Consider the following 14,835-nt stretch of genomic DNA (forward strand, 5'->3'; position numbering starts at 1 on the left):
GCGACTCACCCTGTAGGTATAATACCCTAGGAGACTGTTGAAGCCAACATGTCCACCCCACGAACATCAACGTTTATTGACAGTAAAATTTTGAGCTTTTTTTTTAACGAACAGAGGATATTGTGCCCCAATTGTATAACCGGAATCATCAACTTCTAGTAAAGGTGCTGAGTTATACCGAACCCAGCATCCCTATTACGGAACACGTTACATGATCGAAGTGAAGTGCGCGTCATTGTTATGTACTTTTTGTGTGCTTTCCGAAAATGCGATAACCAATCTCAAAAAGTCATTCATTGTGGCACAACCCACTCGTGACAGCTCACCAAAAATTCTTGGAACGTAAACGTCACGTACCAGAATTATGTGCTCTTTTTATGTGTTTTCCAACAATGTTGTGAACTGTTAAGCCATAATCTTCAGTTTTCATTCGATGTCTGTGCCATTTTTACTCCGAAAAATTTCCTCAAAATTAGAGGTCCTACAAATATCTGTGCACATATTGCATTTTGTTCAGATAATTTACCTACGTTGAGTTGTTAAAAAATTTTCAAATGTTGAAATAAATGATTTTCAAAGGAACGTACCGTAGTTTACTTAACATTCTTTTCTATTACAGTACGAACATCTGAGACTGACCATTCTTGATGTCTCGTTATTATCTCAATTCTCTCAATTTTTTGGTTTGGAGAAACAAATACTGATCCCAAGAAATTGTATGCACTTTTATATAGATAGAGTTTCTCTATTTTGTAACAATCCCTCCGCATTGTTAGATATAGGAAACTGTACCCTATAATTGTTATTGTTATCGATGATATAGTGTTCTTGTTTTTCAGACGAAAAAAAAGGAAACGAAAAAAGAGCCTCACCATCGGAGGAATCCGTTGATCCTCTGCCACAAAAAAATTACGCTAAACGTTGCTTAATGGATTTTTAAATGATGATTATCGTGAACTATTAGATCCACGATGCATTAGGAAACAATGCATAATTATCTTTTAAATAATTTGTCTCAAAACCATTTCGTTCGACAGTTTTACGAGAACACTGATTGATCATCATCAAGCCTTCTCATCAAAAGGCTTTCATTTCTTTGCAGCTTTGCAGAGTTGATCATTTCATCATTTCAATGGTTGTGTATAACAGAGGTCTAAAAACCAATCCAAGTCCTCTTGATCATGTCAGCCGCCTTTTCGCCGATCATGAAGCTCGGCGCGTTGGTATGAGCGCTCCATGGTTTTGGTATGATCGAAGTGTCCGCGACCCTGAGGAAGTCGATACCGTGGACTCTGAGTTCTGGATCGACGACTGCTCCGGGGTCGGTTTGTGGTCCCATTTTGCAGGTTCCGACCTTGAAAAGAATGATAGGTTCAAGTTGGCTCCGTGACTGCGAATTCGTGAGGATAATGATGGGTACCGACCTGATGGTGAAGAGTGGCGGTGACCATGCGCACGGCGCATTCCCAATAGGCGTCGCTGTTGAACTTGAATTGAGCGCATTTCGGGAATGGTTTGTTGTGAATACGAGGCTGGTGGATCTTGAAGGCCTTTGTCTCGGCTATACGGATTCCCTCCCTGATCCCAGCGACCATTCTCTTGATATCAATATCCTTGGTCAAGTAGTTTCCGTAAAATTTCGGCCAAGCAAAAGGATCTCGACTCTTCAACCGCAGCTCGCCTTCGCTTTCTGGGTGTAGAAGCATCGGGACTATCGTGAAGCAGTCCGCGTAGTCGATTTCTCGGTAAACTGCTTCGTACGTCTCATCGCTTATGTGGAAACTCTTTCGGTAGGTCGATCCTCCGTCGGAGCTTAGCGAACCGATCAAGAAGAAAAGCTCGATGTCTGGCTTGTTACCCGGGAAATTGTTGTACTTCGTTTTTACGTACCCGATCGCTTCCACGCCTCCAGTTATTGTCAGAGGTCCTGTACCTGTTTGGAAAATATTCTGTTAAGCTCGGCCATAGTGTAAGGAGTAAGGTGTGTTACAGCGCAGGTTTTCGAATGAACCAATAGAAAAGTTCCGCCAGTTGACGTCACAACAAGCGGTCAATTCAAAACTGTTGAGATTCCGAAGGTATTCTGACCCATAGTGCAAGGAGTACTGACCCAAAGTGTAAGAGAGATAAGACGTTTGGTGGGGTTATGTTATATTGTGTATACAGCTATGCGTATGCGCTGTAGGCTCACTGTGATTGGCCGTGACGTCAACTGGCGGATGCGCGAGCTTGTACGAAAATTGGTCCTCTGTCGAGCACACCTGACTCCTTACACCATAGGCTCGGCCTTCGTCATCATTATTTAATTTTCGTTTCTCTTCATTTGCGAAGCATTTGAAGTTTCGATTGATTAACCTTGATCGAAAGCTCAAGTCTGCTTATTTTGAGTTCTAACATTGAACGAATGTATATCGGTGGAATACGTAGCCTGAAGTTTCATTTACTCTAGATCAGTCATGCATGATTTTCGATCAATCCGAATTCACTATGAATTTCGAAGCTAAACTTTTGAAGTCTGTTTTGCCATCGCAAAGTGCTTTCATCATTATTATCCAGTGTTTAGAGAATAGATATCGCTAATTTCGTCTTACACTATGGCTGTATAATATGAATTGTTTTACAATTTCGATACATATTTCGTTGTTAATTACGATCAGAATGCTGACTAATGACTTTTGCCAGAATTAACCTGTACACATCCACGATTTAACATTGACTTACATAACTTCACAATATTATAACCCAGAAATGCTTCAAACTTTTTTCAAAACCGTATTATGTCACATTGCATGAAATTCTAAGTTTGATTTGTAATATTTCAATTGAACTAAATCGTCCCGCTTAAAGGTTTTGAGGCTTTGAAATTTAGGCAATCAGCAACGAATTCGTCAGAAAATGCACGCCCGAATCGAGCAACTTGCTTTACGTTGGTGATTTCAGTTTGCCTAGTCACCAGGAGTAAAAAAATTCTCATAATCGCTTGGGAAATCGGTTCTACGAGTCTAATCCTCGACAGCTAATTCTACTGAGATGTAATCCATCTCTTCTGACAATTACAGAAGACATGTAATAACTGCAACACTCGTCAGATGGCGCGTCGATAAAATATTTTAACAAACGATTAAAGTTGCACTAAATTCTTTTGTGGAAATGAAATGTAACGTGTTGGGAATAGGCTTTTTCGAATGCTTCTTAGTTGACTTTCTACTTGATTTGAACAACTTTTGGTGTACATACATGCAAATTCTTCTATTTCAATAATGATCCGAATACTGCGCAGTGGTTTTTGTGAAAAGAGTTACATGCACATTCTGCTTACCGTATTTAAGCCAATCAACCAAGTATCCTGTATTGTTGAGAAGTATCTTTTCATTCAAGCTTGTACCTTTTGAAGTCAGGAATGTTAGGCTCAGAAACGAAATGTGATCTCGCAAATTTTTTCCTACTCTGAGATTCTGGACAACCGGGATTCCGAGTTCCTCCAGGTGTTCTTTTGGCCCAATACCAGAAAGCATCAACAGCTGAGGAGAATTAAAGGCTCCGCTCGACAGGATCACCTCTTTTCGCGTGAATACTCGTGTCACCTGACGTTTCCTGATAAATTCAACTCCGTAGGCGACCTTCGATCTCTGATTTATCAGGATTTTCGTCACTCTTGTATTGGCCAAAATGTGCAAATTCTTCCTCCCAAGAATCGGCCTCAGAAATGCTTTCGCTGCGCTACATCTGCAAAGTTCATTCATTTACTTCAATAATTCAAATCAATCTATATTGGATTGTCTCACAAGTTTGAAGTTAGTATCGTTGACGTAACAATAAATTTTACCAGAAAAATTGTGTTTTGAAACATTAAAATGATTTCAAAGAAGACAAGTTGCTTAAATCTAAATCTTTTGGATTCATTGAATTTCAGACGCATCCTGAAGCTGCAAGATAATATTGTTTTTTTCTTTTTCTCAAAATATAACTTTGTTATCCATTAATTTTACGAACTTCCCCCTCGACTCTTGACACTGCAACCAACCGTTGGTTATGAAACAAATGTCGATCGGTAATATGTACTCTGGATTGCATAGATGCAGGCGGATATCGTGTGTTCAACTGCGCCACGCATATCACATTTCCACGAAATAACTTCAGTCTGAAGTAAACACTCGGGTAAACGCTCCAGTTAACCTTTCGTTACTCGCGCTTGTTTGCTCGACGAATTTCCTTCTCATCTATATCTGGTTACGCCCCGAGACGAATTATTAATACGGTCAAGCGTTTTGAGGTTATGTTGAATCGAATGCAGAAATTTGGACAGTGTCCCTCACATGATGGGTATTTCAAATTTTTAATGCTATCATCTAGTTGTAAGTGACTTGACCATTTTGAGAAGCAAACGAGAAAACTTGGCGTAAATTATTGGATCTATCAATGGAATCACTTGATTTGGCGCAGGCGCACTTGGTCCTTTTGTTTTCTGAGATTGTTGGTATAGAAGATTTTTCGACTATCTCTAGACTAGGAAAAAAAACTGACCTTCTGCCGTTCTCAATGGTGGACTGAATGTACGAGAAACCGAGCTGATCTTCGCCGTTGTAGTCGAGGATTTTGTTCCCCAGTTCTGCGGTGGCGTCGAGGAAAGTAGACGCCATTTCGGACCTGAAGGGCACATCCCCAACACTGAGATAACCGTCGCGTCGATGGTACGGAGAATTCGGATGGGCGGACAATTTCGCTTTTTCGCTCTTCATGTAGTAGTAAAGCGTCTCGTTTGGTCCCCAGCCGTAGTTTCCGGCGGCTTCGAGATCCAGAAAGTCCTGTCGATTGCCTCGCGTGTAGATCATGTAGTTTATTATACTCGAGCCTCCGACGCCTCTCCCACGTGGCCAGTGGCATCTACCTGGTGGTTTTTGAGCATCGTTCAGAATTCAAATCATTAATTTTACTTGGAAGGCTCATCATTTAATGATTGAACGTGCAACTGATCTTAAGGCTTCAAGCGTCTTCACCTGACTTGATGAATTTGAAGAACTTTAAGTGATATCACTGTAAACGAGTTCAGGCAACTTTTCAACTTTCCACTCTTCTCTAACAGTGGAATTTATCATATTCGTCCCAAAGACGGTGAGAAGAGTACTTCCGGTATTTTAAATTTTACCGATCCCGCAGTGTTCGATTTATTTAAATAACAAATTCAAGAGAAAACATTTCAATACTATTTTCCAAGTTCGACTCATAAAAACTAACCAAAACCAGTTTCTCCACAAGTGTACCCTGACTTGAAATGTCGTGAATCCATTAAAGCCACTCTATCTTCACCGTTTGATAGGTTAGCATTATTGGGGTCCGATTAATATCGGTATCGAGAAGTTATTGCTTCGGGCACTGAAATATCGGTTATACAAATTGCGGTGAGCACTTATTACCATCCGTCATCCCCTCGCAGACTCCTTCTTGGCGTTCCATCAGGTAATGCCAGTTGAAGTCTGTGAACTGGAAGTAACTGACGAATATCGGTATATCGGATAAGAACGTCTCCCAACGGCCAGCTTCCACGAGGAGAATTTTCCATTCTGGGTTTTCGGATAATCGGTTGGCCAAAACACACCCGGCTGGCCCTGCTCCAACGATCACAAAGTCATACTCGGACAAAACCTGTCAGATTTAAACTTTCATCACTTGATCAAACTTTACAACACCGTGCATGATAGGCACAATTGTGATTAGTAAATTACAAATTTCAAGTACGATTTGTAATTGAAACAACAATGCAATGTAAATTACATTTGGAATTGTAATCGTGATGTATAAAATACAGATTACGTTTGTACTTGACAATGAAAAAAGCAGAAAAAAACAAAAAAAAATTAACTCACATACATACGTATTTTGCAGTTCAGACGAAATAGAGAACAAAATTTGTATTCGAGTTAAAATTCAAATTCAAGTTATGTATCACGAATTTCAGTTGATTCGCCAGTGCCCAATACTGACAACTAATATAAAAATTGAGGTGTCCTTGAGAATCGGAACTAGTTTCGACTCACCTTTCGCATGCATATTGCCTGTTATTTATTTAAATATATCATCGCCATGTTTCTATAACGGCTTCCGCCTTCAGATTTGCCTACAAGGCTGAAGTTAGGAACGTGTTAACGCAACGAAACAGCACGGAATACATCGCTGTACAATTTCAAAACGACTTTCAAGAAGTTGGCTTTTCGAAATATGAACATTTTTTCTTTGTTATGATTTATTGACTGAACTTCAGATAATTCTAAGCATGCGAATTAACGATTTTCCGAAACATACATCGTTAAAGTAATGTTACTAACTTCAACCTCATATTTACCTCGATATTTGCATTTTTTTCAACTATCTACGTTAATCATGCAGCCGCAGTATTTTTTCCAACTCACCACTTCTGGTTCACGGTTTATAACGTAATTTCTAGGACCGCGAACATGTTGCAGCACTGATTCAAGGTAGGTGAAGGGCACGGCGAAAGATTCCGTGGCGAAAATCAGCACCAAGATCACAATGATTTTCATTTCTGAAAAGTGTACCGCGACTATCGTTAATTTAATAATAATCGAAACTACAGGATATATTGTTATTCGCATCGCGTATGATGACCAACAAATACTATTTTCTAATATTTCATACGCGCCCATTAAACTCATGTAGTACTCCCATCTTTACCGACCGAGAAAACATATCCTTTATATCTCTATATTGAATAAACAAACGAACGAAAAAGGGTGAGTTTGCTCGGTCGGTAAAGGTAGGAGTACTACATGCCCTTAACCTTATGCATTTAATTTTAGCAACACACGTCAGCCAGTCTTGTTTTTCTTAATTAGAAATACTGTATGTTGGATCATAAAAATCTTTGAAAACTTGTTTTGCAATATTATTATTATCGTCATTATGATTAGTATTATTGTGCGACTTTAACAGAGCAGTTTTACAGAAAGTATCTGGTACGTACTCAGAGAATCGGAAGAAACGTTTGTAGTCTATTCACACATCAAAACCGACAGACTCGGACCGCAGAGTTAGCCCGCAATATATATCGGACACCAATGGAGGGGGAAATATATTTTCGACTTTTTTACAGGCATTGATAAGTGGTGGTCCATTTTTAAATTGACATTTGCAGAGCGATTTGAGATTAAAGTTTACGGTAAAAATTTATACAGATCGACGAACTTCTGTTTTCTGTTTTTTACAACGTCTTGTTCTGTTTTCAACGTAATTAGTTACGCATTATTTTTCTTTCGCTCTTATTCCTCCAGGGTTTTCTCAAAATTTAATATTAATAATACGCAAAACAGAAGAATTTTGTAACTATAATTATGATGAAATTCTTGGGATGAAAAGTTGAAAACTATTTGACACGGTTAAAAATAAAACACACCAAAATCAAACTCACGTTTGGATTTTCATATTATCGTTTTACGTCACACAACTTTTATAAATATTTGCTTTATTGAGAAAAATCTTTGCGATAAGGACTTTGTATGAAACGAATCTCGGGAAATATTGATTCAAAAAGGAATGCCCCATGTATTATTCCATCTCCGAAACTTCAAAGCAAAGACTATCGCTGTTCGATTCTGACTTGACTTTCTTGTGCGTGAAAAATTGGACATTGTTCAATGCCAATTTCAAATTTTATATTTTCACTTATCATTCCTCGTTATTACGAAACGCGTGGAATCTGCAGTGTAGGTACAGCAAAAATCGACAACTTCCCAATAAATTAGCAAATGACTTAGATCAGATTACAAAAAAAAAAAATGTACTCATTCGGAGAAATAATATGTTTATAACAAATAAAACAGTTTTTGTCGAAGAAGCCTTATGGCCGAAATTTAAACTCTATTTCGATACGATTAAGACGGTTTTGACCCTCGATTTTCACGTCAGCATAATGCAATGTGATCGAAGTATTTCACGTTGATGATATTCTTTTGGGTTAATGACTAACCGATTATTGATACGTTACTATTTCTCATTTCCGAAACTGGAGCCTCAATTCACTTGATTGGATTCAAGAAATCAATTATCTTACAACGCAAATTACCAAATTTTAAAAAATTAGCACTGGCGTGCTAAATTTTGGAATTAACAATGAATTGTGTCAGAAAGTACGCAGCGGCCAACTGCTAGTGTTTATTTTTTTACTTGTTTTCTTTTTTTTTTTTTTTTTTTTACCACCAGTGAGTGGCGAAAAACTGGTATTCCAAAAACCTGTAGTTTGTCCATAACGATTGTCGTTTTTTATTTTCATGTGCGAACAATTTCAGGTCAGACCTATAACGGGAATTTTCTTTTTTTCATTCGCAACTTGCAGAAATGCTTCATGGGTATCACAATTTTTATATCAAAGGCTTTACTGTGTTGCCAAATATGTATATAAAAACTTTGGGTGGGGATCAAAATGTAAAAAAATCAGAAATATAGGAAATTCAAAATCTAGGAAGATCAATCAAAATATAAACAGTTAGCAACAATATAGAATCGTCGGAATGCATGAGAATATAGTTAGCAGAATTCTTTTGACAATATTGTATTTTTATATTCTGTTTTTGTTTAATTTTTTTTTTTTTTTTTTCTTCTCCACACTTCACCTTTATAATACATTTTTGACTTTTTTTTATTGCGACTTCTGCAACTTTTCTCGATAATATCGTACTTTGGAAAGTGGTCAATGTAATAAATTTTGTCCGTTTATCCTTACGCTGTTTTTGTTTTTATTTATTTTATTTTTTTCTAATCCTTGAACGAAATCGAGCATTTTGGATATTTTCGATGGCGGACGTCGAACGAGTTTCCGTAACTCTAATGTATACATAATATGTGCCATATGTGACATCAGCATATAATAATCGGGGGAACGAACCGGTCTTGTAGGAATTTAATTAGCTATCCGAAATCGGCAGAGGCAGTTTTTTTGTTTCCCAAGTTTTTTTTTTCTCTTCTTTTCATTTCTTCTGGATAGTTTTATTATATGATCCGTTACACGAGACTAAACGTAAGAATTGAGCCGTTAGGAATAACTGCGAAATTCCGTACAGTTTCCACCGTACTGCATATATATACGTATAGGAAATTCCAGATCAATTTGAAAAATGTTTACTATTTCTTGTCATTTTCCAAAATTCGATTTCTCACAGTTTTTTTTTAAATTTTGTCAAAAATAGTAACATTTCAAATCGCTTATACCTTCTATTCTTTTTTTTTTTTTTTTTTTTTTCTTGCGTTATTGATATTTCAGTTGAAACGCGTTTTTCTAAAGTAAAACGGAGGAATTTCAGACCTTGATGTACACACTGTTAAAAATTTTGTGTATTTACGAAAAATTGTAGGAAGTTTTTTACGTATATGGTATAGTAAAATTCATTTCACATCGTTTCAGTAATTTTGAAAACTGATTTTGCAAATTCAATGGACTTTTATACTAATTTCAATAAACTTGCAGGGTTCAAAATTTGTACTCACAATACAATTTTAAATAAATTTACAAGATCGTTTGCGTTCTAAATTTATAGTAAACTGTTAGATAGTCAGTAAATTTACCATTTAATTAACGTCTGAAATTGAAAATTTGATTACTATTTTCAAAATTAACGAATCAATTTTTAGAGCTTTACTGAAATTTGATACTGTCAAGTATTTTGTACAAAATTTGTGCACGCAGAACTTGAGTAGATAAAAAAAAAAAATTCCGAAATTTACAAAAACTGTTGACACAAACTTTTTAAACACAGTATGTGTGACTATATTTATTTATATACTATCAAGTGAAACTAAAATTTTTCGGAATGATTTGAGAACTCAGGTTTGGGAAATTATAAATCTATGAAGTTAATAGAGACGCATATTAATTCCTTTTGCTACGATATATTTTTAATTTTAACAGACTGCAATCGAATTTCTTTGTACTTTGTTGAAAATTATCAAACAAAAGTAGTATCATATGTTATAGTTTTATAATAATTTTTTACAACTAGGAATCAATTTAATTTACTATCGTATCACTTGAAATTAGCCTCATTAATTCAGCCAAAAATAAATATATTTTTTATAATTTCGTATGAAATAGCACTCAGCATATTTTTCTAGTAAGCGAATTCAGTCCTGTGAATGAAAACGAATTTCATGATAAGTAGAAATCTTTTTTACCAGCCTACCGATAAACTGAGCTGAGAACGTCTTTGTCATAAGCACCATATTACATATCATATAAAAACTATTTTATCAAGAAATTAATGCAATTTCATACAGTAAAAACGCGGCCTTTTGAATATGAAAAACTAAATCTACTCAATCTAATATAATATTTATCAATTGATTTATTATTTTCCCGCATCTATGCAGATCGATCGGTAATTGCTGGAAACAGTTGACAGTTGATCCACCGCTGCAGTCGTGATGAGCGGAAAAAATAGGATTTTAGTAAAAACCTGTTCTTCATGATTTTGTGAGCGACTCAGTCTAGATTTAGAAAAGAAAGTACGAAGAACGGAAACTGATAAATACAGACAGAAATGTTTAATCGACTTCTCACTTCCGATGTGTCGGTAAAGTATCGAGAGCCACGTGTTATCGATCGAATTCCGATCAAAGTTTTTATGTACCGGCTGAATCCTAGTCGAGGTTTTTATTTACCAACCGACTCTCGATCGATATTTTATCTATAGAGCGAATCGCGGTTGCTGTTTTTATTCAGAGCCCGAAATCCCAAAATTACCTGCAAAGTTATTGCCTCAAATTTTGCCCGCTTAGGTGCTGTTTAGTTAAATCTAGTCGGAAAAAAATTGGAAAAATCGATTTCACTCCTAAAAAAGTGCTTAATGAAAAAAAAATATATATATATTTCGACTACTTGCATTCTCGTAATTAAAAATTGAATTTTGTTAAAATTTGACCGTTATTGATACGAATATCGATTTCCAATTACTTTTAAACATAATTTCAGCCATGAACGAAATGACTAATGAATGCATGAAGTAAACGAATAAATTGAATCCAAATGTTCACACGGCCATGTATGTTAATGCGCTTTTATTGGTCTGCCGATATAGTGATATATATAATGTATTTATGCATCTAAATTTGTACTAAATTGATAACACAATTCTTACATCACACATCGCTGAATACTAATATCAACGTTTTTTCCGTGTGTTTCAGGTATGCATGTAGCGGAACAACAAAACGACATCGAATTAATGCCACATATCAAAACGAGCCTGTTTCCGCATTGTTTGAAATTGCGCGGAAAAATATCGAATGGATTCAAACAGGAAGAATGTGCTTACAACACTTTTTTTCATAGCACTGCAGAAACTTTTATTTCAACCGGATTGTGTCGTGTATTTAAAATGTCGAAATACGTTGCAGCGGTTTTATTCTTTATTTCTTTTGGTCAAAAACCGAATCACACAACATCAGTCAAATATTCACACTTTTTTTATATACAATTATTACTTTACGATTTACTAGAAACTTGCAAGACAATGATTAAAACAAAATCATTTTATCGATAAGGACATGATTTTTCTGCTGCATTGACACATTCGTTTAAGTCTTTCTTTTTTATCCCCATTTATCCACGCCGTAGTCTCGAATTGGTTTATTACTTAAATCACCAATAATTTGATGGAGTAAGAAAATCACTTTCGTGCAGTAAACTTTATAAAATGATCAACAGCCGCTGTTTTCTATTCGGACTTGTAGAATTCCCGATGTGTGATACATAAACTCTGATCCGAATTTGTACTTTGCATGAAACTTAAACTCATTTTTGTCGCAGAAATGTCCACAAATGGTTTTTCCTTTTTTTATGGGTAAAATTCAATCGATTTGATACATTTTCTTCCATTTATCATTAATCCTGCTTTTACTTTTGCTATGCAGCTGTTCCTGAATTATTTTACATAACCAATTTTACCACAATAATCACGTAACACAATTACGATAAATTCTCCGAAATATTTGAAAAACTAAAAAAGTCTTTTCAACCACTTTTATAATGATTTATTATTACTTTTCCGCCGATCAAATTACTCGAGACTGGAATTCCATACGTGAGAATATTTTCGCTCCATACTTGGATCGTTTCACTTGCATTCCGACCTCGACCAGCCGGTTTTTATCATCGTGCAAACTGCAAATTGCACACTTTTAACCATTGTGCGATTGCGAGACTCATAATTGGCCTCGTTACCATAAAACGACGAACCCAGACTTGCAGATATTGCTTGGGTCGGTCGATCAGTATCGGATCGGAAACTGGTTTTCATCTGACCATCTGCTCTTGCAAAATATTTTCACCACTATTACGTCAGATGATTTTCTCCCCATTTTCTCATTTATCGTGTTTTCGAGTTACGTTCAGTATTAACTCTTATACATCCGTATTTTTACGGCTCTTGTATAACTTCAGCGAACTTTTATCTTCCATGAATTTCACTTCTACTTCAGTTTCCCCAAGGAGTTGATAAAAGGAAATTAAAATAGTAGTGAAATAGAATTTTATAATATGTTAGTTATTTTTGCTGCTCCTTTTCTTTGAATTGCTCTTTCTAGTTTTGTAAATTTTTTTTTATTAATCACTTAATTTCATCTGTATTATTTATTTGCTTATTCGTTTATAACTTACTGAAGGAGATTCAACAGAGTTCGGGCTTCACAATGTAATTCGGTGACGTCCAGCGAATGAAACTTGCGGTAGAACTGAGGTGGATGCATTTAAACTTCAGGTTTTAGTATAAAGAGAATAAAAAAATTTTCACCATGAGAAACCAGTTACAGATGTGCATCGGCTATATCACCAGGTCAAACACATCGACGAACCTTTTTTTAATCGCACTTCGATAATTAAACTTACATTAGTCTCATAATTATAAGGGCGAATATGAATTATAGTTAATCTATGCATTTGATAATTATAACTATGCAATAGAAGAAGAACTTAAAATTTATGAAATTACTTCTCTCTAAATCGGGTAATTCTGTTACATGTTACAAGGGACTGTGTATTTAAATGAAAAACACCGTTTTAGTAGCAAAATAAAGTCTCTTTTTTTTATTTTCACAAGCTTTAAAGCTTAGAAATTAAGTAATTGAAGAATAAAATATTTATTTATTTTTTTATAATATTTTACATTTATAATCAAACTCTAACTCTAGAATCTTTGTGTAATATCACTTTGAGTATTACATTACAGAACCAGTTACTATAATTAAAGAAAATCAGTTATCACATAAATAAGACACATATAGATAAACAAAAAATAGAATCAAAAGAGTATACTTAAACTGAAACTTATCGTTTTTCAAAAACATTCACAGGTGAATCAAATTTGTAGAATCCAGCTTCGTTTTCAGATTCTGAATCAGTGAACACATTATCCACAATAAGTTTCACCATTTTTTTTCACCTTTCATAAATTATTTTTCCGATATTAAATGCAGGCAACAATAATTAATTATCACAAAAGCAGTTTAAATGTTTCATCGCTATCTCAATGAAATTTCATTTCAAGCCCAAAGCATTGTTGTAGAATTTACCAGTTACTTGGTTCACTTTGAGGGTACGAACAAAAGTTTTCACCTAGTTTACTTCGCGTTCCGTTTCGGCACTCGTTTGTTTAAATCTCATGATCTTGGACGATGCTCGAAGTAATGGCTGGACATTTCTGTTTAAGGTGCTTATAAAGACGCGTTGTACACCTCGAAAACGCGGGGATGCAAAACTCCTATACCGCTCAAGCGATCAGAGTGACACTTGGGCAATTAATGCGTTATTTTGGCAAAAAGTGGAGCGATTTTTTACTTTTTCTAAATTTGGAAAAAATTTTACAGATTCGCTACTACCCACAGAAATTGACCAAATTTTCACAGTTGCACTGAATGGATCGAACTATCCGGTATGATGCCACTCGGCCGTGATGAAACACACATTTTGAGCCCAGTCCCATGAGATTTGATGGTGAAATGACGAAATGGTAGCTGATCTGGTTTTCGATTACGAAGTACACCGAAATCTCATTTTGGCGACATTTGTTACCGACATTACGCGCATGCCGGTAACGTATGCGTGTCATGTCGGTAAAAAATTACCGGTATGCATCAGAAGTCGTTAATAAATGTCGCCAAAATGAGATTTCGGTGTTCTTCGTAATCGAAAGCCAGATCAGCTGCCATTTCGTCATTTCACTATCAAATCTCATGGGACTGGGTTCAAAATGTGTGTTTCATCAACGCCGAGTAGCATCATACCGGATAGTTCGATCCATTCAGTGCAACTGTGAAAATTTGGCCAATTTCTGTGGGTGGTAACCAATCTGTAAATTTTTTTTCCAAATTTTGAAAAAGTAAAAAGACGCTCCACTTTTTGCCAAAATAAGGCATTAACTGCCCAAGTTTCACTCTGATCGCTTGAGTGGTATATGAGTTTTGCAGCTCCGCGTTTTCGAGGTGTACAATGCGTCTTTGTAAGCACCTTCAGAAGGCCCGAAATATTATCTGTACACACTTGAAACTTCCTCATTGGCCTGGCTGCCGTAAAAATAAAAGGAACCAATCAGAAAGCGCGTTAAAAATCTGCACGCTAAAGAACGAATCATAAAAAAGTGTTTCAGTATACAGTTCAACAAAAATCTTTTAACAGAACAGTTCGTAAATGTTTTCTAACTAGAGTAGTTCACAAAATCTTGACGAATTGAACAACTTTGAAGAAATTCGGTGTTTCAAGTATTACTGAGTAATACTATTTTCCCATAACAACATTCAAACATTATAATTTCAATTCAGTTTAATTTGAATACACTT

The 14,835-nt window shown here is 35.8% G+C and overlaps 2 protein-coding genes across 2 annotated transcripts in view; one reads left to right on the forward strand and one right to left on the reverse strand.

Moving 5' to 3' along the window:
* Window positions 1-14,835, forward strand: part of LOC124416725 (flotillin-2) — a 403,676-nt gene that overhangs the window by 26,297 nt on the left and 362,544 nt on the right. The gene's annotated exons all lie outside the window — the stretch shown is intronic.
* LOC124416728 (glucose dehydrogenase [FAD, quinone]-like) lies at window positions 977-7,024 on the reverse strand. The gene is made up of 7 exons (XM_046897992.1): window positions 6,980-7,024; window positions 6,408-6,541; window positions 5,415-5,643; window positions 4,525-4,888; window positions 3,320-3,726; window positions 1,425-1,933; window positions 977-1,354 (listed from the first exon to the last, which is right to left on the reverse strand). The coding sequence occupies exons 2-7, from the start codon at window positions 6,537-6,539 to the stop codon at window positions 1,154-1,156; spliced, it is 1,842 nt and encodes a 613-aa protein (XP_046753948.1). The 5' UTR covers window positions 6,540-6,541; window positions 6,980-7,024; the 3' UTR covers window positions 977-1,153.

Source organism: Diprion similis, chromosome 3, assembly GCF_021155765.1.
Source record: "Diprion similis isolate iyDipSimi1 chromosome 3, iyDipSimi1.1, whole genome shotgun sequence".
NCBI lineage: Eukaryota > Metazoa > Arthropoda > Insecta > Hymenoptera > Diprionidae > Diprion > Diprion similis.

What these genes read in the sequence shown, in the direction of transcription:
- LOC124416728 (XM_046897992.1), bottom strand. Translation starts at nt 6,539, where the DNA reads ATGAAAATCATTGTGATCTTGGTGCTGATTTTCGCCACGGAATCTTTC. An exon ending in TAAACCGTGAACCAGAAGTG is followed by an intron (nt 5,644 to 6,407) that starts GTGAGTTGGAAA and finishes TAAATCTGACAG; the next exon opens with GTTTTGTCCGAGTATGACTT. An exon ending in GGTTGATTGGCTTAAATACG is followed by an intron (nt 1,934 to 3,319) that starts GTAAGCAGAATG and finishes TTTTCCAAACAG; the next exon opens with GTACAGGACCTCTGACAATA.